General features: G+C 36.2%; 1 protein-coding gene across 3 annotated transcripts in view; it reads left to right on the top strand.

The window, feature by feature from the left end:
* Window positions 1-27,333, top strand: part of LOC129224667 (uncharacterized) — a 205,270-nt gene that overhangs the window by 163,205 nt on the left and 14,732 nt on the right. For 2 of the 3 annotated variants that reach the window (XM_054859209.1, XM_054859208.1), the window contains one exon: window positions 13,520-15,221. In XM_054859209.1, the coding sequence (XP_054715184.1) occupies window positions 13,520-15,221 (1,702 nt within the window). Of the gene's footprint in view, window positions 1-5,698; window positions 5,766-13,519; window positions 15,222-27,333 lie in introns of those variants that run through there. The other variant, XM_054859210.1, reaches the window with a different exon arrangement.

Raw genomic sequence — 27,333 nt, forward strand, 5'->3', positions numbered from 1 at the left:
TTAATGTCCTGTAAAAGTCGTGTTTAATTGGAGGTATATACTTTAATAAACATATGATGTCTTTTTTTTGTTTTGTTTTTTGAAAATGTTATGCCGTTAGGATATAATATAGGTTGAGTTATATTTTTAAAATTTACTGGCCTACCTATTTTTGTATTTTATTTATTTATTTTTTAATATCAATTACATGAAAGGTATCATCCTCGTCAAAATTCTGTTTGAACTTAAATATTTTTTGCAAACACCAACATCTTGGGAGTTAAGTCTAATAAAATATTCAAAAAACTGAGATCTTGGTCCTTTGGTGTTATTCCTGGGTCGTTTTCTTTTGATAGCATGAACTCTAACTCACTTTAAAAAATTTTGCTTATGATGATCATTAAGCTTGTAAAAAAATTTCCTCGCCTGTTTTCTTTGATAAAAGATCATCTTGCGATTACAAAGTCGTAAACAGTTACAAGGTTTATTATCAAATTTCTTTGCAGGAAGTATTCTTTTTTTTATTTTTATTTTGATATTGTTTACCTTGTATCTTTTTTTGTTTCTCAACATTTCTCGACCATTTCACAGGATTCCTGCTGCGTTTTCTACCAACTTTTCCGTTATTTTGATTATTGTCTATATATTCGTTATCTGACAATGTATCGGAATCAATACAGTTAACTCTCCTTGAATTAGAATGAAATATCGTATCACTTTAACTATATTATATTTCCATTGACATTTTTAGTTTTTATACCCTTACAATAAATCTTTTCTATTATTTAAAAAAGTCAGAGTCTTTACAGTTATTAAAAAAATTTATTTAATGTTTTTGATGACACAATAATTCTCGCAAGCACTTCAACGTAATATTTTTGTGTTCTGACGCACATGCATAAAACTCAAACAATTCTAATTAGAAGGTAACGGTTACAATGAATTTCTTGTTTTTCAGTATTGCCAACAAATATCGAAAGAAGAAGAAGAATTTAATTTTTATTTCAAAGTTTATGTAAAAAAATATTGATAAAAGGTGGACTTATTCACAATGGCTTCTGAAATTATTATACAATAATTTCGGAAGCTATTAAAAAAAGGGCTGTCTAACCTAGAAAAAAGTAACCAACGAGTAAATCCTTTAATAACTAAGAAGATTATTATTTATTTCATCAAAATTTCCAAAAATCAGAAAATATCAAAAAATGGACTTAACCGCATTGGCTTCTGAGCGGCTCATATATCAATACATATTGTGTATCATTGTTGAATCGAAAAACTCCACGTTCCAAAATAAAAGCCATGAAAAAAATACAATTCAAGTTCTTTGATTTCTGATCTGACAGCACTAAAAAATTCATTACTGTGTTAAAACACCCCATTTTATTAAATTAAATAAGTTGTGAAAGAAAATTATTATTAATATCATTAATTCATTCTTGCATTTAAAATTTTATTCATTTATTTGTTTATTTTTTTATCTGAAACTTGACGTTGCATTAAAAATAACTAAACTGATTAATTAATTTAAAAAAGGAACTATTATTATTATTAGCTTTTCAGTTATCAAAATGTTGCTGTGAAAGCTTATAACATTAATATTTTAAATATTATAACTCTCTGACTTTCTTCTCGTTAAACGTATTTTGTTGACGCAGGAACTGAACGTCTTTTCCGATAAAAAATAAATTATTAAAAAACTAAATAAATGAAAAGGGCACATATCTGTCACATAACGCATTTTTTAGTTACGTGTTATGTGACTTCAACTTCAAACTCAAATTTGCTCTAAAATGAAAGAAATAAAAAAGTGACTATTTCAACATTTCCCAAACCTTAAATAATTAAGAAGCACACCTGACATTAAATTTTTTTACCTGGATAGGGGTTCAAGGGGAGGAACAAAGAGCATGTATATGTACTCTGTGTATAAAGAAGGAAAAACTACAAAATATATTACACCCATATAGAAATATGACGTTTATGGCGTTTTTAGTAAGAAGTGTGCATTTTAAATACCGAGTTGCGCTAAACTTATAAACTCACCCTGTAGTAATTTTGACGTAAAATGACCTTATGGTGCCCTGCAGCAAGTATCATAGAATTTATCAACATTTGTATTTTGTTTTAAGTAAGAGTTAAAAAAAAACTCTGCTCTAGTTCTCAAAAGAATTCCTTTTTGTTACGGTTAGATTGATATGGGGCAGTGAGAAGCAAAGGGATGTAACTGGCAAAATTAAAAATTTGTAGTTAACCTGTACAAATGGTAGGTGAACATCTCCTCTGTCTAGAGCAGGGTAGGGTTTTGGACTGTCCAAAACTGGTTTAGGACAGGACAGGTGGTTTTTATCGTTCCAAAAGTGTCCGAAACTGTCTTAAACTGTCCAAAACTATGATAAAGTTAAAGGGGTGTAATCTAATCAAGTCGTATTGATTGCAATATTCATAATGCACAAACATAGACATAACCAAGGTTCAATTAAGGAGTTTTTTTTAAATAATATTTTGTTTCTAAAATGTTATTTAAAAAAATATTTTACTTAAAAAAATTGGCAGTAACTACTACATAAAAATTTCCTTGTGTAATAGTTGGTAGAGTTTTGAGAGGAAATTCACACCACCAAGACAACTAATTTCAGTTCCATTTATAATTGAAAGGAATATTATTAAATGTGCAATATTTAGGTGGAAAAAAAAGCTTAATTTTTTAAATGATTTTTGCAAACGAGTTTTACATGATGTTTTAACGAAAATTATTTTTTAAATCATAGATTAAAGAACAAGAAATTAATGATTAAACACTTATATTGTAAAACTTGTGTTATTCTTTTTTTAGTTCATTTTTTTTTTAAATACATTCTGAAACGACAAAAAATTGTAACTTATTGCATTTAAGTCAATTATTGCACTGTATTTTGAACACTTTCTTTTGCACATGCATAAAAGTCGAAAAAATTGGTTTATGGGGGAAAAAAAAAGCTCCTGCATACAAATTGAAATTTTTAATGAAGAATTTAATTTCTACATAATTAGATTAAAATCAGCTGCATAAATAAACTACATATATATTTATACTTGAATGTTCACATTGAATAAATATATTGAATAATCAAAAAATAATTTTGACACATTTTGTTCTGTTTTTGATATTTTCTCACACAATATGGTTTCTCAAGAAATAGTTTTGGACAATTTCGGACACAAGGGCTTTGAACAGGATGATAAACTTTCCAACCCTGCTTTGATTTGCACACATGCATAAACATAGGGAAATTTGGTTGCTATTATCAAAAAAAAAAAAAAAAAAAAAAAGAAAGAAAGAAATTGCAATTTTGGTCAAGAATTTAACTTCAATGTAACTAGATTCAAATCAACTGCATAAGTAAGTTGAATGTTCTTCATTGAATAAATGTTTAATATAAAAAATTACTTCGATACATTTTATTCTGTTTTTTAATGCTTTCTCACAGAATGCAATTTTTCTAAAAATACAGTTTTGGACACAAGGGTTTTGGACAGGACGGTAAAAACCAGGGTTTTTACCGTAGTGTCCAAAACCTTGCCAACCCTGGTCTAGGGGAAGAAGATAATACTAGTAGCCCTGGTAGGTGCTGCTGTTGTACAGCATAATTTAGGGGGGAAAAATCAATGAAAGCCTACCTAGGAAGAAACTTTAAAACGCGTTTTACACAAAACTTGAAAATGTCCACTTACATCCCTTTGCTTCTCATATGTCCTAACCTTTGAATGATTCTCAACTCATACGAAGTAGAATTCTCTTTATTCCCAGCGTCATATTCATACCAAAACACTACGTACCTAACTAGAAAATGTTCGAAATCTGTGGGATAAAAAAAATCGTCTGGCCGATGTCAGTAAATAGAAAATCTTGAACACCCAAAATCCCATTTTCCGAAGAAGTCCATTTCCAGACGTGAGGAGAGGGATAACTCGAGGAGGAGCATCCCAACTCAGATAACCCTTACTTCCGGAGTTCATCTTTTATCCCCTACTTTTAAGGATATTTTTTTTTCTTCCACGGTTGTTTTCACGGCCAGAACTTTTTTTTTTATACCCAATCTGGGTGAATCCTTCCCACTCTTTTTCCTCTCGTAGTTTTCAAAATAACGTCACACCGTTAGCGCGAACTGATTCGCCGGTTTTCATCGACAGGATGTTCTTTGGATCCTAAATAGGCAACAAAATAAATAAATGAATAAAATAAGAAATAAAAAATGAATAAAGGAGAGTGGGGGGGGGGCGCCTCTCTCATTGACTTTCGCTGTTGATTGTCAGTTCTGGCACGAGGTTTTGTTTTTATGTGCTCATTTCATTTAATTTTAGGAAATTTTATTATTATTGTTTACCAGAAAGTCGCCCGTCATAGTATGACTGGTAAAAATTTGCTTTTACATTTGAACGCAGCCATTACCTGTTTAGGGATATTTTGGTAGTTTTAAGTTTTAACCCTAACTCCAGTGGATTAACCCTTAACTCCAGTAGATAGCGTTCATTGTTGACCATTTTTACGTTTCTTCATTCTCCTGAAATGACAGTTTTACCAGTAAAACAGTTAAGTCACCGAATCGAATTCAGCCTTCTCACAATAAAGCAATCTCCTGCATGTCAAACATTACCAAATCATATTATCAAATTATCATGATGTGGCGCGAGTTTCATTGTTGAAACACGCGGGTTACTCTATCATCGGCTATTATTTATACGAGGATTATTATTTTGCTTTTCAAAAAACTAAATACTAATTATCTAACGAAGCTAGGCGTATTTAATTGCAATAATTTCTCTTGTGCTCAACAAACAGACGTCCGAACACTCTATATTAAGGGTCTCCAAACTTTTTTCCTGAAGGGCCATACTATATATTTTTGGAAACGAGGCGACCCAGCAAGCAATCCAACTATATTTCAGTTTAGGCGATCTAGTTGTGTTCCCCCTCGCTCCATTCTCTCACGATTTTTGTGTTTATTTATTTATTTTTTCAACTTAGCGCTCAGTGGAAGTTTTTGAGATTGTCCGGATTTTGTTTTCTTAAATTCTTTAAATACAATAGATTATCAAAATCAAAAAGCTTTTTTTTTCGGGGGGGGGGGGAGGGTTGTAAGCTTCCCACGGGCTGAACAATCCGTTCGCGGGCTGTAGGTTGGAGACCCCTGCTTTATTCCACTCAATGTCCGAATGTTGTCGGCTATGATACTTTCCTAAAAGGTAAAAAAGTGTCAATATTCACCCACCTGATTTTTATGGCCCCTTGGGAGGAAAAGCATTTCTAAACAACAACCACGACAAAATTAAATTTTTCGATGTTCAGTCGACAATTTTTTAGCTTTTGCTACCACGGCTAGCATTTAAAATGGAGCTGTAAAATTATATGGGGCTTCCAAAACATTCTTTAGTGAATCATTTCCGTTGAATCATTAAAGCAGCACTATCTGACTTGCTTCCGTTTTTTGACTTCCTGGAATGGCAACGTAGAGAAACATCCTGTCGAACAGAAGCAAGCTTCCACAGTCCATTCATTTCTGACTTGTAACAGTCGCATTGTTTTGATCGCTTTTGATACCAGCCGGATCTTTATGCTTCGTGTTCCTTCTAAAAATCTGATATTAATTGAACTGTCCCATAAGTTTTCACTTCAAGTATGACCCAAGTACATCTCACTGGATACAACGGATGATGTGAATGCATTTATGGAGCTCCGTGAGAATGGAAGTGTATGCAAACAAGAATTTTTCCAGAAAAAGTTGGATTTTTAGAAAATAATCTTGGTGAGTTTTCCGTTTGGAGTAGCTATTAAGATGTAGAAAGCGGAGATTAACTTAGTTTTTTCTTATTTCTAAAAAAATCTTGCTAAACAATTTTCCACAACTGGATGGAGAAAATATTGCAAAATTAGGTGAGTACAGTATCCGCCGCTTATATGAATCACGTTTGTTCTAAACAGTTTTGATTCCATAAAGCGGCTATTTCAATAAAGCTGGATTTTATTCTGTCTTTGACAGTTAGATTCATAAAAGCGGTTGATTCAATTAACTACTGATTCAATTAACCGGCGTCCACTGTAGTGCGATTTTCCTTTCCTCCACCCTTAAGTGCAGCAATTATTCAAACTGCTATGTTTAATATCGGAACATTTGCAATTGCATCTAACTAACTGGTGTAATAGTTTAAAGACAGGAAGAAATTGTAGAAAGTGGCGTTACCAAAAAAAAAAAAAAAACTGGGAAGGGGATTGGTTATATTTTGGAGGCATATACAGTGAAACCTGTGAATAACGATACTGTCTGTAACGATAACCTGTCTATAACAATATTTTTTTTTTTTTTTGGCCCCAGCAAAATGTCAACATGAGTAATCAAACTGTCAAAAACGATAACTTGTCTATTACGATATTTATTTTAGGTCCCAACAGTATCGTTGTAGACAGGTTTTACTGTATTGGTTAGCAATAGTCTTTTCCAATGGATAAAAAGATTATGGGGTTTAGAAAGGGCTACATCCTGATATCCCCCCCCCCCGGATACGCCCCTGGAAGTAAAAGAGAAGAATACATTTTGAATGTACATCACCGATGAACAATTTGACCTCCAACGTTATTGAGCAATCACGATTGCTTATTGTTTTCACTTGACCGTCGTTGGCGTTTGGTTCCTTTTCCAGTTAGGACCAGGGGCCTCTGCAGCACCATGCGCGCGCTCATACACACACACTCACACGCATACACACACTCCTACGTGCTTACACACAGGTTATACACACACAACTATACACACGAAACCGCCCAGGAGGAGGGGCAAGCTCGAGGGGAGAGGAGCCGTTTCTGGAAACAATAACTCCAATGAGTAGGGTCCTGTCGCAACTTGTGATTGCGAAAAACATAATTTGAATTTAAAATGTCAGAATTCAAATTATTATTACTATCTTTCTTTAATGGCAATTAGCCGCAAATGCTTGTAGCGTCTCCCATCCCCTTCTCCAGTTTAACGATATCACGATTTAAAATATTTTAAACAAACTTTTCCAAAATTAGCGAAAATTAATTTTGACACAAAAGTCGTAATTGATAATGCCGAGTGTTTTTAAATAGTGTTTATTAGAAATTTTCTTCCGTTGAAATGTTGTTCTAGAAGAGTAAGAGTGAAAGCCAATTGACGAGTGGCACAACAGACAGAGTTGGAGAGCCCCGGTTTCAGGAAGAGAAGAACCGATCTCGCGCGAAAGATTATTGATGTAAACAATGCCTGGAGACCAACAAAACAGTCTTTGATCGAGGAAGATTCGAGCGATGACCGACTTTCCTCTGCAGACAAAAGGAGTCTTCCCACCATCGATGCAACTTTCACCGATGGAAAAGTGACCTGCCCCAGTTTTTTTTAATCGTGACCACACAGCTGTTGGTGGGAATCCGAAACAGACACCTGTGGAATGCCATCCCTCGTGGACAGCTCTGCCCTGCGGATCTCCCCGTCATTGAGTTTTTTGACCAGTGATTCGCAACCTGTTCTCCTACTTTTGGGGCTCATTAGAACGTGCCCTCTTACTTTCTCCATCCCATTTTTCCCTTCCCTTTTCATTAATCGCATTTTGCCATTAAAGGCTCCATTACACAGCCAAATTATCCCATTACATTCAGTGCTTTTGAAACGAGCCAAACTACGATTCAAATTCGAGTGGAGTTGTTTGATATCAAGTTTTTTCTGAAAAGGAGAGGTAACGCCATGGTGTTTTTTTTTTTTTTTTTTTTGTGTGTGTGTGTAATGGATTCTCAAATACAAATGACTATAAATGATAATTTATTTATTACGTAAATGCTCCGAGTACGTGGTTGCATGTTCGAAAAATCCTAATTATATCGACTTATGGGAGTTAAATCTTTTAATAATGCATCACTCAACTCTGCTTATTGAAGATGCTCGAATTCAGAAATTTTTATATTAACCTAATTTCTGAGTTAAGACGTTGCGTGGATTGAGGGTTGTTCTGATGACTCCAGTCTTCCATGTCTAGGGTTTTAGAACAGCCGCCTTTCACTCAAGCAACTCTTACTGAATTCCTGAAAAGGGACGGAAGTGTATAGATACTTGTCGTTTAAACTTAAGATTTGCTTCTAATTTGAAGAAATCTGCAGAATTTCTGCTGAAAACTTGTCATCTTTGACTACCCAGCCTCACTTTATGCCATTTACGCACCCTGGTAGACCGATTGCTCAATGATCGGCTATAAGAGTGCTCTGCTTAGGCAAAAATTTTTCTCGAACCTCATGTCAAGCCAACTCTTGGTCTATTCAGGCGTTGAAAGGAGGACATCAAATGGCACATATGTACCTTAATGGTACAGTCTTAGAGCAGGAATTAATAAATTTAGGTAGCATGTCTAATGATTGGCTTAGCAAAAGTTGAGGTTTGAATCCAAGTCACGTGACTCAACAACGACGAATGGTTGACATGTTTTGAGTGAAACTGGCGAAAAAAACCTGATTTCTTCCAATGCTTTGCTTTAAAATCTATCACGTGAATTGGGGTCTTTGGTTCACGAAAGAAAGTTTTCACTCCCTCCATTTTATCTCTTCTCAATGGATACAGCAGAACCTCGTTATCCGGCCATCGTTTGTCCAAATCTACGGATCAAATTTGTAGCTTTAAAAGAGTTTATATTTACACAGACTAGGGGGCTCTGCCCCCTGCTAGTTAACGCTCATCAACCCTTGAAAATTGCTCCGCAATCTTATTTGATTCGCAAAGATTTAAATCGTCAATTGGAAAGAAACAGATTAAAAACGCATCGCGAGCTCCCTTTGGATCAAAAAGTACCCCTTCCCCGGGTTCCAAAATAACTTGTACCAACTTGCAGAGCCGTAACGCTAAGGGGCTTCCGAGCATTACAAAACTGCAGTTTGGTACGTTTGAAAAGTCGCTTTCATATTCGTGGTCTCTAGTAATATATTTTGCTCTTTAGCTCGGGGATTGAATTGAGTTGAGCTTAAGATTTTCGGTTAAAATCGAAACCTTTAAAGTTTGTGAATAAGAAAAAAGGAACATGAGAATCGAAAAGACGCAACTATGGCAACGCCAAATAAAACATCAATAACTTTAATGGAGATGAGTTTATTTGAACTTGATTTTTAACGGCTTGTAACTTTTTTCCCTTTGGAGGTAGAAACATAGTTTTTCGACCATAGGTCGAGTTAAATCTGGTGTAAAAAAAGCCACTCTCTCCAGTGGTGTCAAAAAGAAAACTTTGGGACAATCCCTTCGCTTTTTACAGATAGATTTAACGAAAAAAGTAGCTCCTAAATTTTAGCTAAGCCTAAAAAAGTTCGTGCTAAAAACGCAAATAACTCCCGCTGTGTTTAAGTTAGAGCATTGAAACAAATTGCGTAGAACACAGAAAATTCTACCCTTTCCAACGATATATAATATTAATATGTGCAAGTAATTTTTCACCCCTTTAATAGGCAATAATAGGAAATTTACGCGAAGTTTGAGCTTAAAAAAATTAATTACAAAAAAACTAATTCGAATTTTAAGAAATTCGAAGAAAGAACAGCTTAGGTGCACGCCCCCGGAGCTCAAAGTAATTTTGTACAAAATGTCAAGGCTGTAGGTACTATGGGGTCTCCTGGGTGCAGGCCCGCCACAAACTTCCTTCCAGAATTTCTTTGAAACCTTACTTTTATTTACTATAAAGAGATAATTAAAAACTATAGTAATAAAAACCTAACTTACCACAACTCCGCTCCGCAGAATGTTTTCTTTTATTTTGATTAAATGTAAATTGTACGATAATTTATGGTAGTATAACAAACACCACTGCAGCTGAACTATAATGATAAAGCGATAGATTGACCTTGCGTTACGTGTTGAACTAGAAGACAGTGGATTAATTCTTTGGCAAGAAATTAAGTGAAAAATTGTTTGATATTTTTTTATGTCTTTTAAACAACTCTATGTAACTTTGCTGCAGAATATGGTTTTTTGTCGCACTGAACGTAAGTGCTACTCGGATTATCGATCAGCCGGATTATCCTTGGTCCGGTTAGTCCGGATGAAACGAGGTTGTACTGTATTATATTAACAAAAAGGGAGAAAAATACATGAGAGATGTCATTTGACAGGGTTGGCTGCTGTACCGCGCACTACCAAACAAACCACAGCTGGTTCATATCAACATCGCCGGCTGCTTCAGATAACCCATGCTATTCGAGACCTGAGACAAGAATTAGACATTAGATGCTCTTAATGACGGATTTCGGTTCCTGAAAACATCTTATTAGGGAGGAAAAGAAATTGTTTGCGCGAATGGACTGCCCTTTGTGGAATGTTTTTGCAATATTCCAGCGTAATGATAGCATTGAGATCGAATCTTCTTTTATTCTTTAACGACCGGGAAAATGTGCTTAGTTACGTGAGTGTTAAGAACTTTTTTTGGAATGGTTCAACGACAGGCCATCATCTGTAATGTTTAGAGACGTAACGCACAGCATTTGAATAGAAAAATTTGTAGCCTGTTGCTGGCCAACCTTTTTTTTTTACCCGCGGGCCGCACCTCTTATTAAAACAACTTTTGCGGACCAGAACACATAAAAGTTTAAAACATTTAATATTTACAGGAAAAAGGAAAGAAAATTACAGACCAAGACTTGTCGTTATCATTAATTATTGCCTATTTTATTAATTGCATCTGTTTCCAGACACCAATTTCTGAATATCTGACTCCTTTGTGAAATCAGGACTAATCGTTGTTATCTTTTTGTAAAATTGAGCAAAATGAACCAGTGGTTCTACATGTGGCCCACGGGCCGTTAGTTGGGCCCTATGTTTTTAGAGTATTAAATGATATCGCTGAAATGTAAGTTAGATCTCGATTGAAAAAATGTTGATGTTGTTGATATTCGTTAACAATATTGATTACCTTCTCTTCATAAAATTCTTGGCCATTAAAAAACTTATCTTTTATGAAATTATTAGAATAAAATCTGTTTCTCTCTACACACTTTCATGGGACATTTCTTAAAGTACCCTAATAGCACATTGACTAAAATGGGACCTAATGGGCTTAAAATCATCTGAGGAACTGCCCCATTATTTTAGAGGTATTAAACGACAACTCTAAGCACACTAATCTGTGCATATTTATATTATTATATTCCTTATTTTTATTTTCTGACTATTCTGCTCATCGATTAATTTGCAGAAATGCCGCAAACAGGCGTTAAATTCCCCCCTCCCGCGTAGGTTTACATTTGACACTCAACAGTCCCCCTTCTTCTTCCTTCGTTCTTTGTTTCTTTTTTTCCAATATTAAAAATAAAAAATCAATTGACTCTTAAATAGTAGATAATAAGTAAATTATGAGCATAAAAAGTCAAAGCGTTTTGTGTAAAGCATGAATTTATTTGTAATTGTTTTTCTCAAATGTGCGATTCAAATTATTTTAAAAGCACAGCATCATGGAGTTCATAAACTATTAAAAATGTTCTTACAAATAAGCAATAATGATCTTTATGATGATTAAGTGTGATATTTGAAGTTTTAAAATCCTAAACTTTACTCATTTCTATCTTATTCATATACTTTGAGGCCATTCAGTTGAATCATACAATATTGTTGAACATTCTAATAGCAAGGTTTTCCAGATAAGAGTCTTTGTCTCTTTCGTCTGAGTTTTGTCTTCCTAACTTGTGAAATGACTGATAAGGAAAATGACTACTGTTGCTTTTCATTCGCCAAAAACTATGATACTCAGTTTTTGCATCATTCACTTCCTCCAGACATCGCGAATGATATTCCTGTTGTTGAGTTGAGTCAAGGCTCAATACTTGATTGAAATCGCCGATGAGTACATTCGGTCTTCAATTGTGTGATCCGGCAACTGCTGAGTTCGCTCTATGAACTTGTGTGATGGGAACCTGATGATGACCACAAAACATAAAAATCAGATTCCCAGACTATTGTGTCGGAGTTGTTGAAACTCCTTCAGTTAGCAAGATATCGAAGTTGTGTGGAAAAAAAAGATATTCAATTTTACTGCTTGGTACGTACAAGTTTCAGACGGTCTCGTAGCACGGAAATGTGTTTGCAAATGTTTGCTTCACTAAGTTTTTCTTTTGAAAATAATCGGCTTCAAGTATTGAAAAATATGAAATTTTATTTTGTTTTGTTACTTAAATCTGATTGTGTATCAAATTTTTCTCTTTTTTTTTCGTTCTCAAATAAACTTTATACATTTGCAGTGAAAATTGCTGTAAAAAAAAAAAAAAAAAGAAAAAAACTATTATTCAGAAAAATAAGCTGATTTAATGTAACCCAAAACTTTGAGAGATGTATTTGTTTTTATTCTTTTTTCTTTTCAAAGTGACTGAAAACTCTACCAGCGGGACAAAACTTCGGGATGTAGTTTTAAAATGAAAAATCAAAAAAGACTCAAAATCACTCGATTTAATTTGAAAATTTTAAAAAAGAAACAAGTGCAGTGGAAGGCAGTGGGAACAACTAATAAATTTGATTACTTTACATTGTGTACATTTACCAGCCATTTATCAGCCTCAAAAAGTTTAAATTAATGGAGGAAAACTCTCAAAGATGTTCTACTCTTTTGGATCTTGAAGAAATTTTGCAGTCGCGAGAATCGTTCAGAAAAAATATGTTCGTCAAAGTGGTCGTCTTGCAAAGTTATTAGCACTTATTGGTATAAAAAAAAACAGTTGCCTAAGATGCTTAAAATATCTTTTTTTACAGAAGTTTAATACGCTTAATAGGTCAATTTTCTTTTCCTCTTTTAATCCAAAGGAAAATAGTTTTCTCCCATGATGACTTCTTAGGGGTTGTTACCCAAATGATATCCCACTTTTTTCCAATATATTAAATTGACACACTCCCCCTGTCACAATGGTTACATTTCTCATTACCACCTCTTCCCCTGCCACATGTCATACGCTATATTTCATAAACATATTGTAATGAAAAATCTTTGTTCGTCAATCAAAATGTGTGTGATGATGCAAACTCACAATTTCACGACTCTCCTCCCCTTCAGTGTGTGACAGCATTTGTATGCAATTCCTTAATCCTTTAAGGACAAATATTTATACATAACCCAAAAAAAGACGTGCGGGTTCTCTTGCGACTTTCTTGTTGCGTGTTGAGCTTTTTTGTCCTGATTAAGAGGCTCCATAGTAACCTTGAAATAGCTATATGCTGTACTTTCTTGAAAATTTATGCTTTATATAAGTTGATTTTTTACTTCAAACATAATTTAACACAAAGCGTATTTGATCATTTTTCATAAACATAGAGCCCTCAGGGGAAAAAAACCCGCTGAGCAAACTTTTGTGCTCTTTTATGATCCTCTCTTATAAAGGTGACAATAAAAACTACCATCGATATGGTTGTTTGCATGCGACCGTGTGACGCACACTTCTTGGGTCAAATAATAGCGAATGTTGTTCTCCATGCTCTGCTCTTGTTCCGCATTGAGGGAGATAGAAAACTGCGTTTGTCATTCACGTTCTTTTGTTTCCTAGGTTTCCCGTTTCCGTGGCTGAGCAGGAAGCACAACGCGCCCAAAAAGTACGCCGTCAATCCGGCACAGCATGACGAGGCGCCCATGAGATCTGCCGTGTCTCAACTCTCCCTCAACGACTACGCCCCGCAGTGGTCCCTCAAGACGTTCCAGACTGCGCCCTTTCCGGACGATGCCGGGTATCCCAGCCTGGAGAGCTTGAACAACAACGACTACCTCAACAACAACGTGTCCGGTAAGGATCCGGCCATGTACCGCAGCGTGTCCACGTCCGCCCTGTTGGAAGATCCCAAGGAGTTCCTTGTCAACATCGATGTCTCCAAAACTGACGATCTTCGGGATAATTTCAACGTCCGCACGTCTTCGGACGTAAGGACGTGTTCCAGGAACGACGACCATATCCAGAACAATTACAACGTGCGTGCCTTTCCTAATATGAGGACTGCTTCCCTAAACGAGGCAAATATCCAGAACAGTTTCAACGTCCATGCTTTTTCGGACTCGAGGGTGTCTTCCGGAACCGAAGACAACGTTCAGAACAGCTTCAGTGTCCACATCACGTCCAAGAACGACCCCGTCCGCTCCCCGGGGGGTTACGTGGCCAATGATGGCTACCGACTGACCCTGAGTTGCGAGGATCTCATCGATTCGTGCGCAGAGGAGGGCGAGTGTCCGCCAGGGAGCGTTCCCGGACAGAAAGCCGCAGTTCAGCAGCAGCTAGGAACCGTGCTGGAGGAAGAAGCGTTTCTCGATCCGGCAATTCCGGCAGACACGGAGAGTCTAGCCAGCTCGATTCAGCATCGATCCGACGAATCCGGCTACGAGAGCGATGGCACCAAGAACGGCAACGACGAGCACTCGCTGCCCGACACGGCCTCGCGGTCCGACACGCACGTTCAGAAATTCGCCGCCCTATTCCACAGACTCACGAGCGTGAGTTTGACAGACTCGTCCAAGAGAGATGAACCGGCCAAGTCGGGACCGACCAAATCGTACGAAGCGAGGAGTCTGCGCCTGCGGACGCCCGCCATGCTGTCCGGCTTGGTGCAGAGACATTCCGGGAGCAAGACCCCGTCGCCGAAGGACCCGTTTCCGCCCGACCCGTCCCCCAAATCGGAGGACGGCAAGAAATCCGCTTCCGCCCGTCTCGGCCAGTTCAAGGCCTGGACGCTGGACCGGAAGTTGTTGCGAAGCCGGTGGAAAAAGACGGCGCTGCCAGACGACAAACTGGACATCAGCGTGCCCGTCCGGCGCGGTAGCATTTTTCAGTCCTCTTTGTTCCCTTCGTCCGACTCACCCGTCTCCCACCAGCCGCTGGAGACAAAATCATTACCGACTTTGTCCGACGTGCCGGATTGCTCTCTCTCGAACTGTGGTGATCTCAACTACCAACTGCGCCTGAAGAAGGCCGGATACAAGAGCACGTCCACGTCCAGCACCGCTGCGCGCAGGAGACTGTGGCTGCAATCGCAGCTGTCCGGCTCCGACGGCGAGGACCCCCTGTCGCCGGAATCGGAGGCCTCCACGCCGGACGTATCCCGGAGGATACCTTCCCAGTTGGACCTGCATGAGATTGTGTCGGTCGACCTGCAGAAGGACGAACATGGTGAACTAGGCATCTACATCACGGGATGCACGGACTCAGAAAAGGGTGTTCTGGGATACATCATCGTAGACTTCGAGAAAGCGGGTCCGGCAGAAAGGTAAGAAGGCATTATAATAGCTTTCTGTACTGTTAAAATTCTACACCTGCTATTGATTAAAAAGTAGAAGACAATTTGCAGTAAAAAGTACTTACATTCATGTTTTCAGTACCTTTTACCAAAAGGCAAAATTACCACTCATCATCGGCCACAGGACGACTACGGAGGGGGGAGGGGTGATTAAAAAATCATCTGTCAAGTTGTCTAAGGAATCATACGTGTAAGTGTGTTTTCTTAGGAAAAAAAAAATTTGTTTATTATTCATTTTTCATGGCTTACTTTCGACGTGAGCTGTTTTTTTCTGTGGGATGGCCCACTACTTGATTTTTTTTTATTTTTTGAAACTAGCACTAAAAATAATTAGTGGGAAAGCAAAGTATATTTTACTTGATAAATTTGCAGCAACAGATTCGGAGAATATTATATATTATTAATATCAAGAACTCATAAAGTTTGATGTCTAAAAGTGTGTCCCACACGTGACAGGTTAAAAAAAAAGAAATTAGAAAAATGTTTTTTGCTTAACAAATCACTTAAGTCAAATAGGTCAACAAACTTTTATTTTCTTTCAGCCCTTATTTATTTGTATTTTACGAAATTAAGAGAAAAATTTAGCCCAAAATTGTCCCACACGTGACCGTGGAATCACTCAACTGTTAAAATCTTTTGTGCCAGAATCAATTTATTTTGCACCCTTTATGACTTAATTTATTTAACTTGTTATTCAGAGTTACTCATTTTAACAAAGTAAAATTATATTATTAAGCACTTCAAGGAAAAAAAACCTCAGCTATTATTTCAAAACGGTGGTTTGCAAATGAAATTTACTAACGGCCACTAGCTGCTAGAGAATTTCTCCCGTTATGCTAATAGCTATTTACTTTTTTTCCGTAAAAGCCTATTTCACTGTAAAATTTTGCGGTAAGAAAATGAAACTAAAACCAATTGGCTGTTATGGTAAAATTTCTGTTAAAATTGAGTGCATTTTACAGTACTATTGATCTTAGCTTATTCCTGAATTTTAAACTATTAATTATGTATTAAGAAACTATCGAGAAAGTTTTACTATCTGCCCTTTTTTAAGTAATAATTATAAAAGGAGGGGAATAAAACTTACATATAGTTTGAAATGTACGTGGCTAATTTGGTTTACATTTATCTGCATTCTGCCCAGATTAATAATTAATTTATATCCTGATTACATGATTTGATAACTGGCATATATAAAGGGTATCCCAAAATTAACGCAAGATTTGAATTTGCCGCCATTTTTGCAATAAATTGTGGGCAATCTTGAAAAATGAACAATTTGGCAGCTGAGGGTCTAGGGTTATTACAAATAGAGCATTTTCGATTCTATAATGCGTTTTCATTATCGAACAATTATTTGAAAAATAATGAAAGTTTGGGCGGGTCAAGCAGTTTACTGTTATTGGCGCTCGATATCGCAATTAGGTAATGCGCAGGTGGTTGTGGGATTGCTGACATAGACGTTTGACTTCAAATAGCCCCATTGAGGGAGAAGTCTAATGATGTAAAATCACACGATCTAGGGTACAATTCATATCACCGAAACGAGAGAGTACACGAACAGGAAATTCCTAATGCAGTGATTGAATTGTTTCGCTGGCTGTATAATAGCATAACACTCCATTTTTACTAACCCTAAACTCCCAGCTGTCAAATAGTTCTTTTTCCGTGGCTGCCAACAATTCACAGCAAAAATTGTGGCAAATTCAAATCTTGCGTTAATTTTGGGACACCCTTTATAATCACGGTAACATGTTATAAATGAAGAATCTTGCATTTACTTTATAAACAGTTAAAAAAGTAACAAGCTGAACACTTAATATTCCAATGGTATTCTTACCTTTTTTTTTTCCTTTTTACTATTGACTTACTTAAATAAGTTAATAATAGAACGCTGGTAATGAAACGTGTCAAAAGGTTTTTTAAAAATGAAAAGCGACAAAGTTATGACCAATATTTAAGTGTTTTCTTTTACATTAACACTACTTTTTTGAATGTGATACTTTTATTAAGTAGTGATTTCAATTAATTTTGTACTATGGTTCACTTGTCATTGTATGAAAAAAATGTGTTTGTTTCCCAATATTGTCGAATATTTCAATTTGTTTACTATTCGGTTGCCGAATATTAAAGTATTCAACCGAACTAAATATTCGGCTTGTCTGCCGAATGTGCAGTATACCGAATGCTAACCGAATATTCGGTGCATCTCTATTTTTATTCACACAGAGAATCTACATACTCGTCAGAGCTCACCTTACTTTTTTGAAACTCCTGCGTATATGAGTACTACGGGGTTCCGCCCCTACTTGTTTTGCTCGCCAACCTGATAAGGATTGATAGTCCGGGAGAGATAGGGTTACAGACGTGCACAAGTTTTAAAGGTATGGATCAACTTAACTTACCTAATATCGTCGTGTTGAAGGTGTACACATCAGTTTTTTTTTTTTTTTTTAATTTTATGACAGTTTAATGAAAGATTCTAGTTCAAGATCCTATAAGTGCCAGGCCTAAGTCATATAAGGCCCAAAGTATAAAGGCCCAAATTTTTCTCGCTTAAGTACATCACAGCAGGTAAGAAAGCTTCGTTATTATTTAAGCTGTGTCGCGCTGGCTTTAACCGAAACAGTTAGCAAAGGTTCATAAAATTGCTGCAAAAAACTGAACATCATAGATTTATTCCAGGTCACTTAACCTGGTGGTCCCCATCCAACCATCTCCGGTTTAGAGGACGTTTTAGAGAGGTGCAGACATGCCTTTGAAACTAACTTAAGCAAATGTTAAGCTTCCAAGACAAAAATCATTAGGGCCTAAGATACCTCAAACAGAAAGGGGTGAAGGGGGGGGGGCTCCAAAATGAGCTCCAACGGGGAACCTGCATGAACATGGCTATTCGTTTCTGGAAAGCCGATCCGCCATTTTGAAGCCTCCCCCCCTCCTTTTCTTTTATTGATCCTAGATCCTCAGATTTTAGGTCCTGGTAGATGAAAATTTTTTATAGGTTTAGTTTCTAAGGCATGTCTGCACCTCTATTAAATTTCGTTCAAATCAGAGATAGTCAGGTGGAGAGGACGAGATCACTTGACATGGAATGACTCAATGACGTTTAGTTTTTGACGCAACTTTGCTACCTGTTTCCTGCCAAAGCCAGAGCGACACATCTTAAATAATAATAGCAAACTTTCTTACCTGCTGTGATGTGCTTAAGCAAAAATTTTTTGGGCCTTTATGCTATGACGTAGGTCTGGCGCCCTCGGGCCCTTGCTCTAATACCCTAAAACCGCACAGCTCACAAGCTTTAAAATATTTACAACTTTTCGAAGTTGCTACTCAACTTGTGTGATTTCCTCTCATTTTATAGAGATGAGTAACACATTATTCTTTCTTTACCCACAAGTTGTTAGTGCTACTAAAGTTTTTCTTTAACAATATTTCGATAATAAATGATTAATGGTTTCTGCAATGGTATTAGTTTTTAATTATCTTATTTATTTGTTTATTTTTTTTAAATTTTATATCAAGTATTGAGGGCAAATCCTGAAGCGTAAAAACCACCCACTGAGTCGATTCTGAACGGGTGTATCCCGGAAATATACGCATAATCATCAACTGTAACGCAATCTCTTATTACCGTGCACTATTGTGTCCGAGTAAGAAAGGATCATTGCACGGTCTGTCGGGCATTTTAGATCTCTCGTGTCTAAAGGGGAAGCCACACAGAAGAATGACTATGGGTGTGCCGATTGTACCTCTGGATCACTGGGTTTTCAAAAATTTTGAGAAAAATATACGAAAAATATTTTAGTTGGACAGAAAACGACCAAAATACTTCATTTAATGACAACACTTTCATACGAAGGAAACGGGTGTTACATTAAAAAAAAGGCAAATATTTTTTCATAGTAGAATTTTCCGGAAATGCCCAATCACTGCTGCTAAAATCATGTATGATTTTCATGCTTTGGTACCTCAAACTAGTGCTATTTTCGACATATGAAATAAAGTCAACAATCCATAAGATGCAGGCTGATTTCAGGGAGCGTTTCGTAGTAAAAACAGTGCGCATTGGAAATATGGTACAGTCAAGTTCAAATCAGTAAACGAAAGAATCAGTTGACTTCACTGTAAAATCTTCACGTAAACCAAATAATCCGAAAATATAATGATGCTAAATAGAATCATCGGATACCACGTGACGAAGGCGGAGTCAAGTGCCTTCTCCTGGAAAACGGACAATAGTAGGCCAAAATTAAAAATTTGGACAAAATTTAAATGATAGGAGAAACATTCATTGATTTTGCGGAACAAAAGATGGTAGAGCTCGACCACGGAGAGATGACGGATGACCTCGAAGCGGAAACATCATTTGAAGTAGGTAGAATCAGCTAGAAAGCGCCGAGTAGTAACAGGCACGTTCTCGCTGATCCTATCAGCACAAATAAGAACCAACAACCTATTGTTTTCGCTTCAAGGTCATCAGCCATGTCTCAGTGGTCAAGCTTTAATAGCAGCCCAACAGCATAGTTTAAAAAAGTGATTCACAGCTCTGGGGAAGGAAGGAGAGTCCCCTTAGGAGAGGGAGCGCAGCCAAATTTTAAGGAAGGCGTGAATGTTTGAAAAAATAAAATAAAAAGCGAAACCACATAATTTGCTTGCTCAAATTTGAGGTCACGTATAATTCCTTCTATCCTTTTCTGAGGTGTTTTGTAGTTTCATTCGGGCATATCTCTGAATCTGGAGCATCAGTATAACATAAAAAATCAACATATGGACGGCATTGAAAGAGACCTGAGGTGCTTTTTGTCGCATGTACAAACTAATATTCGGAAACAAAATTGGGTAGTCCTCCCATTGATGTTTTTAAATTGGCTGGTATTACATACCAAGTTCACCTTGATCGTCTCACGTTAATTTGTATTTAGGTCTTTGATTTCAAGTGTTCTAATAACAATATATTCAAAATAAAATGATGTGTAGAAATGTGAGGAGCGGGGGGGGGGGGGGGGACAAAACAAAGAAAGACGCAGAGCCTGAAAGGTTGAGAAAACCTGATATAGAAAAACTTTTCGATGAAAGCCAACCTACGCATTCCACTTTGTATGCATTTTATTGAAAGCTTAAAAAAAATCCCCTTAGCTTCTCACTGCCTAAAATATCGTTGACTGTTGATTGCTTTGACTGGTTGTGTCACGTGACCTTGACCTACTCTAATTTTTAAAATTTTATCAGTAAAGTATTTCCGTGTGTCTTTCGAAGAAAGTATACGTTCGGCAATCGGTTTTAAAAAATTACGAGAGCAATACACGTTCACTGCGGCAGAGGTTACTGGAATGTTGGAATGACATAAAAATTACGTCAGTTTTGAGACGTTTTCTTGACGATTGTATTCAGAAAAGCATCCTTCCGCGAGTCAATGACCAAATCGAAATCGTCACTTTAGTACTAAGCCCAGTTATCTATCGCCTTGAACATTCAAGTCATATGAAAATGTCAGCATTTGCTACACTGTCAGAAACGCATCCTCAAATCTTCGTCGTATTTGACGAAATCCCTTAGTGAAAAATGCTTGGAAATTCCTTGTCATATTGAGCAAACCTTTAGTCAAATTGGCGAAAATTTCGTAAAAGATGAAATGAGTTTCTCGTAAATGACGAAATTTGTTTTACAATGGGGTCGTTTGTCGTTTCCAAAATTTTAAAAGTATTTTTTTCTGAAAGAGCATAGTTAAAAACACAGGATCTGACCATTTTTTAAATAATTTGACGAAGAAATTTTTTTTTAAATTATTTTAATCGGTGCGCTTTCATTGCTTACGCTTCTGCCGATGACATCAAATGATGGAATGCCATTCACTGTTGCCATTCACAGAGCGCAATAAATAATTCGCATCTTTACTCACGTGTACTGGCAACGATAGCAAGAATAGAGTGCAATATTTAATTCATTTATTGATCATCATAACGTTGAAATGCGGTTGATGCATCATTTGTGACGTCATAAATACCACGCCTTATTTTCAAAATCAAACATTTAAAAAAAAATATATATATATATATATATATCAAAAATTAAGCATTGGGAAAATAAATGTTTTTCTCGCTCCATGCTTTTTTTTTTTTTTGCTTAGTCTATCAATTTTAGTGACTAAAAGTAGTACTTTTGCCTGAAGGAAACAACCCCATTCAAGAATCCTCGAAAATGAGCGATGCATTTCTGAGGACGTGCATATTTTCGTTCATCAGGTCGAACACAAGGACTTAAAAATGCTACAATATTCTATCTCAATCTTGCAATGCCTCTTACAAATATGCTCTGGAATCCTCCACTGCAGACATAGAGGTCAGGGCTCAAGCCGTACGCTCCCATAAATAGCTCCCATAATGCTATTTGTATCCGATCGACCGTGGGCGTTATCTTAACGAAATCCGGTGACGATTTTTCTCTATGCAAGTCCCATCGATTAAAGAGAAACGTGTACATATTTCCCGTGTCTCTGTTGCGGGGAATTGAAAAGTTCCCAGAGAAACCCCCTTTTCAATCAAAATTTCCCAATTTCATTAATACAAAGTGGTGCGATATAACAACAAACGGTTTTTTTTTGCAGTAAACACAAAAATTGCGGTCTTAGGACAAAACCATTTCTCTTTTTCTACCAGGGTTTACTTTGCATTGGAGTTTTAACTCTGGATATCCCCACCCCTTTTAGTTTTATGTGAATTTTTACATATTGGATTGAAATAAAGAAGTTTATATAGTGGTTCTGATAAGTTGAAGCTTGACTTTGGCAACGTTTGCTTTTATTTGGGTGGTGAAAGGGAAGTGTGATTGGCGCCGAGTTGCGTTGGGATACTTCCGTCGTAGTTTTGCGAAAGTATTATAGCTCAAACCTGTGCTTATAAAGCACATCACTTTTCCACTTTTTATGCAGTAATTAAGCTCTAGGCGTACCTTTGTCCTACTTTTTGCGTCAAGAGCTGCCTTACTGCTAAACATTAGGGGCTGTTTGTATAGTTGATGTCACACTTTTTTAAACTATTTTTGACCCCCACCCCTCCTTTGTCACAATCCACTTCGCCTTATCCCTGATCTTTGTCACACGTCCTGCTATTTTTCATCGCAAAAAAAGCGATGTTGCACTTCTACCAACGTTCTTTCTCCCCCTTTTCACAAACTGTTCCACTTTTACGACCCCCCTAAAAGCGGAGCATCATTTGTAAACAACCCCTTAGTGCAAAACACAATTTTTTTTTTAAACCACGCTTCAAGATGTTAAATGGAATATGTTATGTCGTGTCTGGGGAACCAGTGGCGGATACAAGGGCTGGGTCATGATACCCCCCTCCCCCCCGAACCGTCGGAAATATTTTCTGTTCCCATTGTGTTCAACCACTTTATGAATAAAATGTAAAGTTTCAGTAATCATTTCAATTCATTAATAATTTTAAAAATAAATACTTGAAATACCTACTACTTCTTTAAATTATTATGAAGTTAACTATTAACGTCTCTGTTCAACTAGGTACCTTATTCCTGGTCAAATTGGTGCTTTTTATTGACACCCAAGCAATTTCAGAAATTTTTCATACTGAAAACTAGTTACTTTCATGGGGGGGGGGGGGGGTAAATCTTCAGTATGACCCTCCTCTGCAAAATGGTAGTCAGTATCCGTCCCTGGTCTGAACCACTATTTCCAGGGGCGTGCACAGGGGGAGGGGCAGAAGGAACACCTGCTGGCCCGGGCCCGGAAAAGTCATTTGTGACGGGCCCCAAAATTTCTGTGCACGCCCCTGTACACATCTTCTTTTAGCAGCTACATCCATTGCATCAAAATCAGGGGAGCTTGCATGAACACTATGCCAGTACACGCTACTGAATAATCTCAAAAATCTCATCGAATACACATTAATCATGCCCCTCCCTCCTCCAGAATGATGACATTAATAGCTTAACAGTTCAAACCGTAAAACTGCCCTAAGTAATAAGCAGGGTTTAATCTGCACGGTGGCTCACGGGAGCCGAGCTCCTGCACTTATTTTCAATTTCATGTGAATTTTCACATATTCAAATGAATTCAGGCTAATTATGTATCAAAGATAGTTCTAAAGACTACAGGGCTTCTGAACTTCCTTTGTTAGAAATTAAACGTTGGCAATAAGTAATATGCTTTGCATTAGCATTATGCATGAGAATGTTTAAGGGGTCACAGTACCTTTCAAGCAATTTTTTTTAATTTAAGTAAATTCCATTTTTTATTGAAACCATAACATGTTTACTTACTTTGTAATCAATAATTTTTTTAAAAAATTTAAAATATTGCTTACTTTTTTTAAAAATTCAAAACATTTAGGAAAATTTCAATTTTTCAAAATCTTTTAGGCTTTTTTGTTTTTAAACTAATATAAAAAAATCTTTTTGCTAAACGATCACAATCATCATCTCTAAAAATCTGTGCATTCATTTGCTTTTGTGCTTACCAGAAAATTTTCTGTGATCAATAACGGAAAAAATCGTAATTTTTTCCAAAAAAATTTGGTTTTTAGAGGTGTAACATGCTCTAAACATTTAAGTAATTTATAAAATGCTTATCCAATGCACAGGTTTGTTAAATATATTATCTTAATTGTAAAAAGTATTACTTTAAAGCTGTATCTTTAATAGCAAAAAATCCTTAGGGATTCTTTTGACAGAAAAACACACAAAAAAAAAAAAAAAAAAACGATCATCGATAAATCATTCTTTTTGCATAAGAACACATAGCGAGCATGTGACCTAAAACCATTCATAATTTTTTAAATATTTGAACTAAAGCAATGAAACTTTTCCCCTGTGTTTGGCATAGTGTTTAGTTTCAAAATAAGCAATAATTTTTTTTTTTTTTTTTTGATAATTTGGTCAGTTTTGAGGTACTGTAACCCCTTAAATCCGGAACAGTCTGTTTGCGGCAAGGACAATCCAGAATTTTTTCAAGGGAGGGGCGATTGATTTTTATTGCTTAGTTTTTACTGGTTATACTGATTTTAAAATATTGATCACAAAGACTTTGGACTTGAATAATTCTGAAACAGTTTCGGGGTCTTATCCCAAACCCAATACCTCCCTTCTCCCAACGTCGATGAAACTCGTATAAATTTGCGTTTGGTAAACTTCATTTTCGAAAAACTACCATTGGAGAGTCCCTCAAGGGAAGGGCGATCGCCCCCATCACCCCTCCCTTGTATCCGTCCCTGGTTTGTGGGCATTTTCTCTGTCAAAAATTAGTCTGAAAAAGGTTTTTTTTTAAATTATTTTTATTGTTATTATTTTTTTTAATGAAGGGCTTAGGGCAAGAATGTGATTTGCCACATGATGTGAATTTTTAGTAGGCCAATTTCCAACTTATAAAAAATATTTATAGAGTTTTTTAAAGGCATTATACGACATTCTATATTCTGCGATACTAAAACCAGATACAGTGAAACCTCTGAACGGCCACCCCTCCGTTCCGCAAAATTTCGTCCTTTGAGGGGGGGAGGGGGAGGGTGGCCGCTTTAAAGGGTTTTCGTTAAAGTTGCAATATAATTCTACAATACACAAAAGAGCAAGTCTAATACACAGAATGAAGTTTGAAACCGTTCTAAAAGGGAAATAGTAGATTATTTAATTAATGTTTATATTTTTCGAAAAAAGGATACAATTTGTGACTTAATTTTTTTTTTATCTTCTCCAACAATTGTTTTCAAAATCAAATTCAAAATGTTGCTTGTTGCGATTCAAAATGTTTTTCAATTCAAAATAATAAATAAATGGCTCTAACCAATTTATTTGTCATTGCCTCTGAATTTTCAATGACTTTATTTATTATCTCCAAAATCACTTCAGTTGAAAGTTTAGTTTGCTCATGATTACAAAACGTATTAGTAAATTGATTGTCAGAGGCCGAATTAGTGCATGAAAGGCATAAAAATGTATTTGCTCAAAAGACGTTAATAATACACACAGCGAACTGATTAGTTAATTTAAACCAATTCCAAACTAATATTCGATTTGATTGAAAAACGATTAATTTTGCTGACTCGTTAACCAGAAAATGCTTTTCAGTCGGCAGTTTCAAAGGAATTCGAAATCGTACTCTATTAATTCTCCCGCCGATTTTAAACGTTCATATTGCTCAGAATTTCAATACGTAGTTCGAGATTCATAAAATGATCTCCGACAGTGTTGTTTGCAACCCAGATTACGCATACACACTGACCAACTCATAAAATTAACGTGAGTGATATTTTTACTCCAAAATTATCGGAATTCGTTAAAGGTCAATAAGAATTCTTCTCTTTGAACTAAAAAACTGCAGATTAGAAACAGAAAGTGAATAAATTTTCCTGAAAAATGGAATAGGCGCATCCACTCGGCGGCCGTTCAGAAGGGTTGGGTGGCCGTGTTTTTAACCTATGGGCTAAAAAATCCGTGCCGCAAAAAAGTGGCCGTTGAGAGGGGTGGCCGCTCAGAGAGGTTTCACTGTATGTTTTTCTCCAGATGCCATAATCCACTGTCACGTTTATTTCAATTTTAGTTATGAAAAACAAAAATTTTGATCGAAAAGTCACTCTTTGTGGCTTATCACATTTCTGATCCGAGACCTTCAATTGTAACCTGTTTCATTAAATCGAAATATTTTTCTAGGTTTAATGCTGTTCAGAAATAGCATTTACTTTGTCTTTCAAAAAGGTTTCGTTTTGCTTTTTACATCGCATTCCCCACCCATGAGTTCATTGTATTACAAAATGAACTTTTATCAACTCGGTATTTTGACTGTATCATAAACTCCGCTCAACAACCCCACTTTCCATTTAATACCAGAGCGATATACTAACGCATTCCGCAAATAAATTCTAACCATCGTGAGCGAAACAACAGCAGCCATTCTTTAATAGCAATTTCAGTTTAAAATAACTAAAACTTTTTGTAACTATTATTCCACCCTTTAAAATATTCGTTGTAGGTACGATAACAGAAGTAGTCGGGCAACTTATTTACCTTTTGAGAGATAACATTTTTCAAACAAATGAATTAACATCCAGTTGATGTTTACCGTTTTCGTCTAAACATTCTTTAATGATACAATGGCCTTTTTAAAGTTATCAATGCAACCAATCCCATACAACAATTTGTAATGAAAGCACTGAGTTTCAAGAGAGAAAAAAAAAAAGATGATGGCAGAATGAGGTGGAATAGAATAACATTTGTAATCGAAATACTTTTGATTTTTACAGTTAATTCCATTTGCGTGACTTCAAAGGGAAACAATGTTATTTAATGTACAAAGAGGCAAAAGGCAATGGCATTTAATTAGGCTTGCCAGACGTCCCGATTTGACAGAAACAGTCCCAGTTTTCAGACAAAATCTCGGTGTCCCGGCCAGTTTACTTCACCGTCCCGGTAAAAGAAAAATATTGATTATAGATGACCAAAAAGTCTAAATAATAATTAGCCGTGAAGGATTATTTTGAATAATTACTTTGTCATTAGTAACATTGGCTTGTAAAATTAATATCGGATCAGCTTTGAAAGATTTTTACAGCAAGATTAAGCTAAACAAGATTTTCTAAAAAAAGTCCTAGCCAATGAAAAGTAATGTTCATTTTTAAAATTCCTCATTCAAAGTGTTTCTTCTTACTAAAATAACTTGTAAACATTAAAATGTAAGAAATGCTATGATTAAATTCATCTATTTGTGTCAATTCTAATTACCCCCTGTTTTAGGTTATATAATTAGTAACCATTTCTTCATACATTAAAAAATAACAATCGTATAAAGCACTCTAAAAATCAGCTAGGGTAGTGTACTTTTTGAATACTCGCGACGCTAGGGGGGGGGGGGGGGTCATTCCCGTGGTGCCGGTTGAACATTTCAGAAATGAAACCTCTTTGGAGCATGCGTCATTTTCATTTAATCTTTTACAAAATATATTTGAAACAATGAAGGAAAAATTACCAGTAGTGGAAACTGTACTAGTAGTTTTCACTTGAAAAGAAAAAATAAATAACAAGAGGAAATTATGAAATAGTACAGAAATTATAAAACAGTGTTTAAATTTGCAGTGTT

This window comes from Uloborus diversus, chromosome 6 (genome assembly GCF_026930045.1).
Source record: "Uloborus diversus isolate 005 chromosome 6, Udiv.v.3.1, whole genome shotgun sequence".
NCBI classification, from domain to species: Eukaryota; Metazoa; Arthropoda; class Arachnida; order Araneae; family Uloboridae; genus Uloborus; species Uloborus diversus.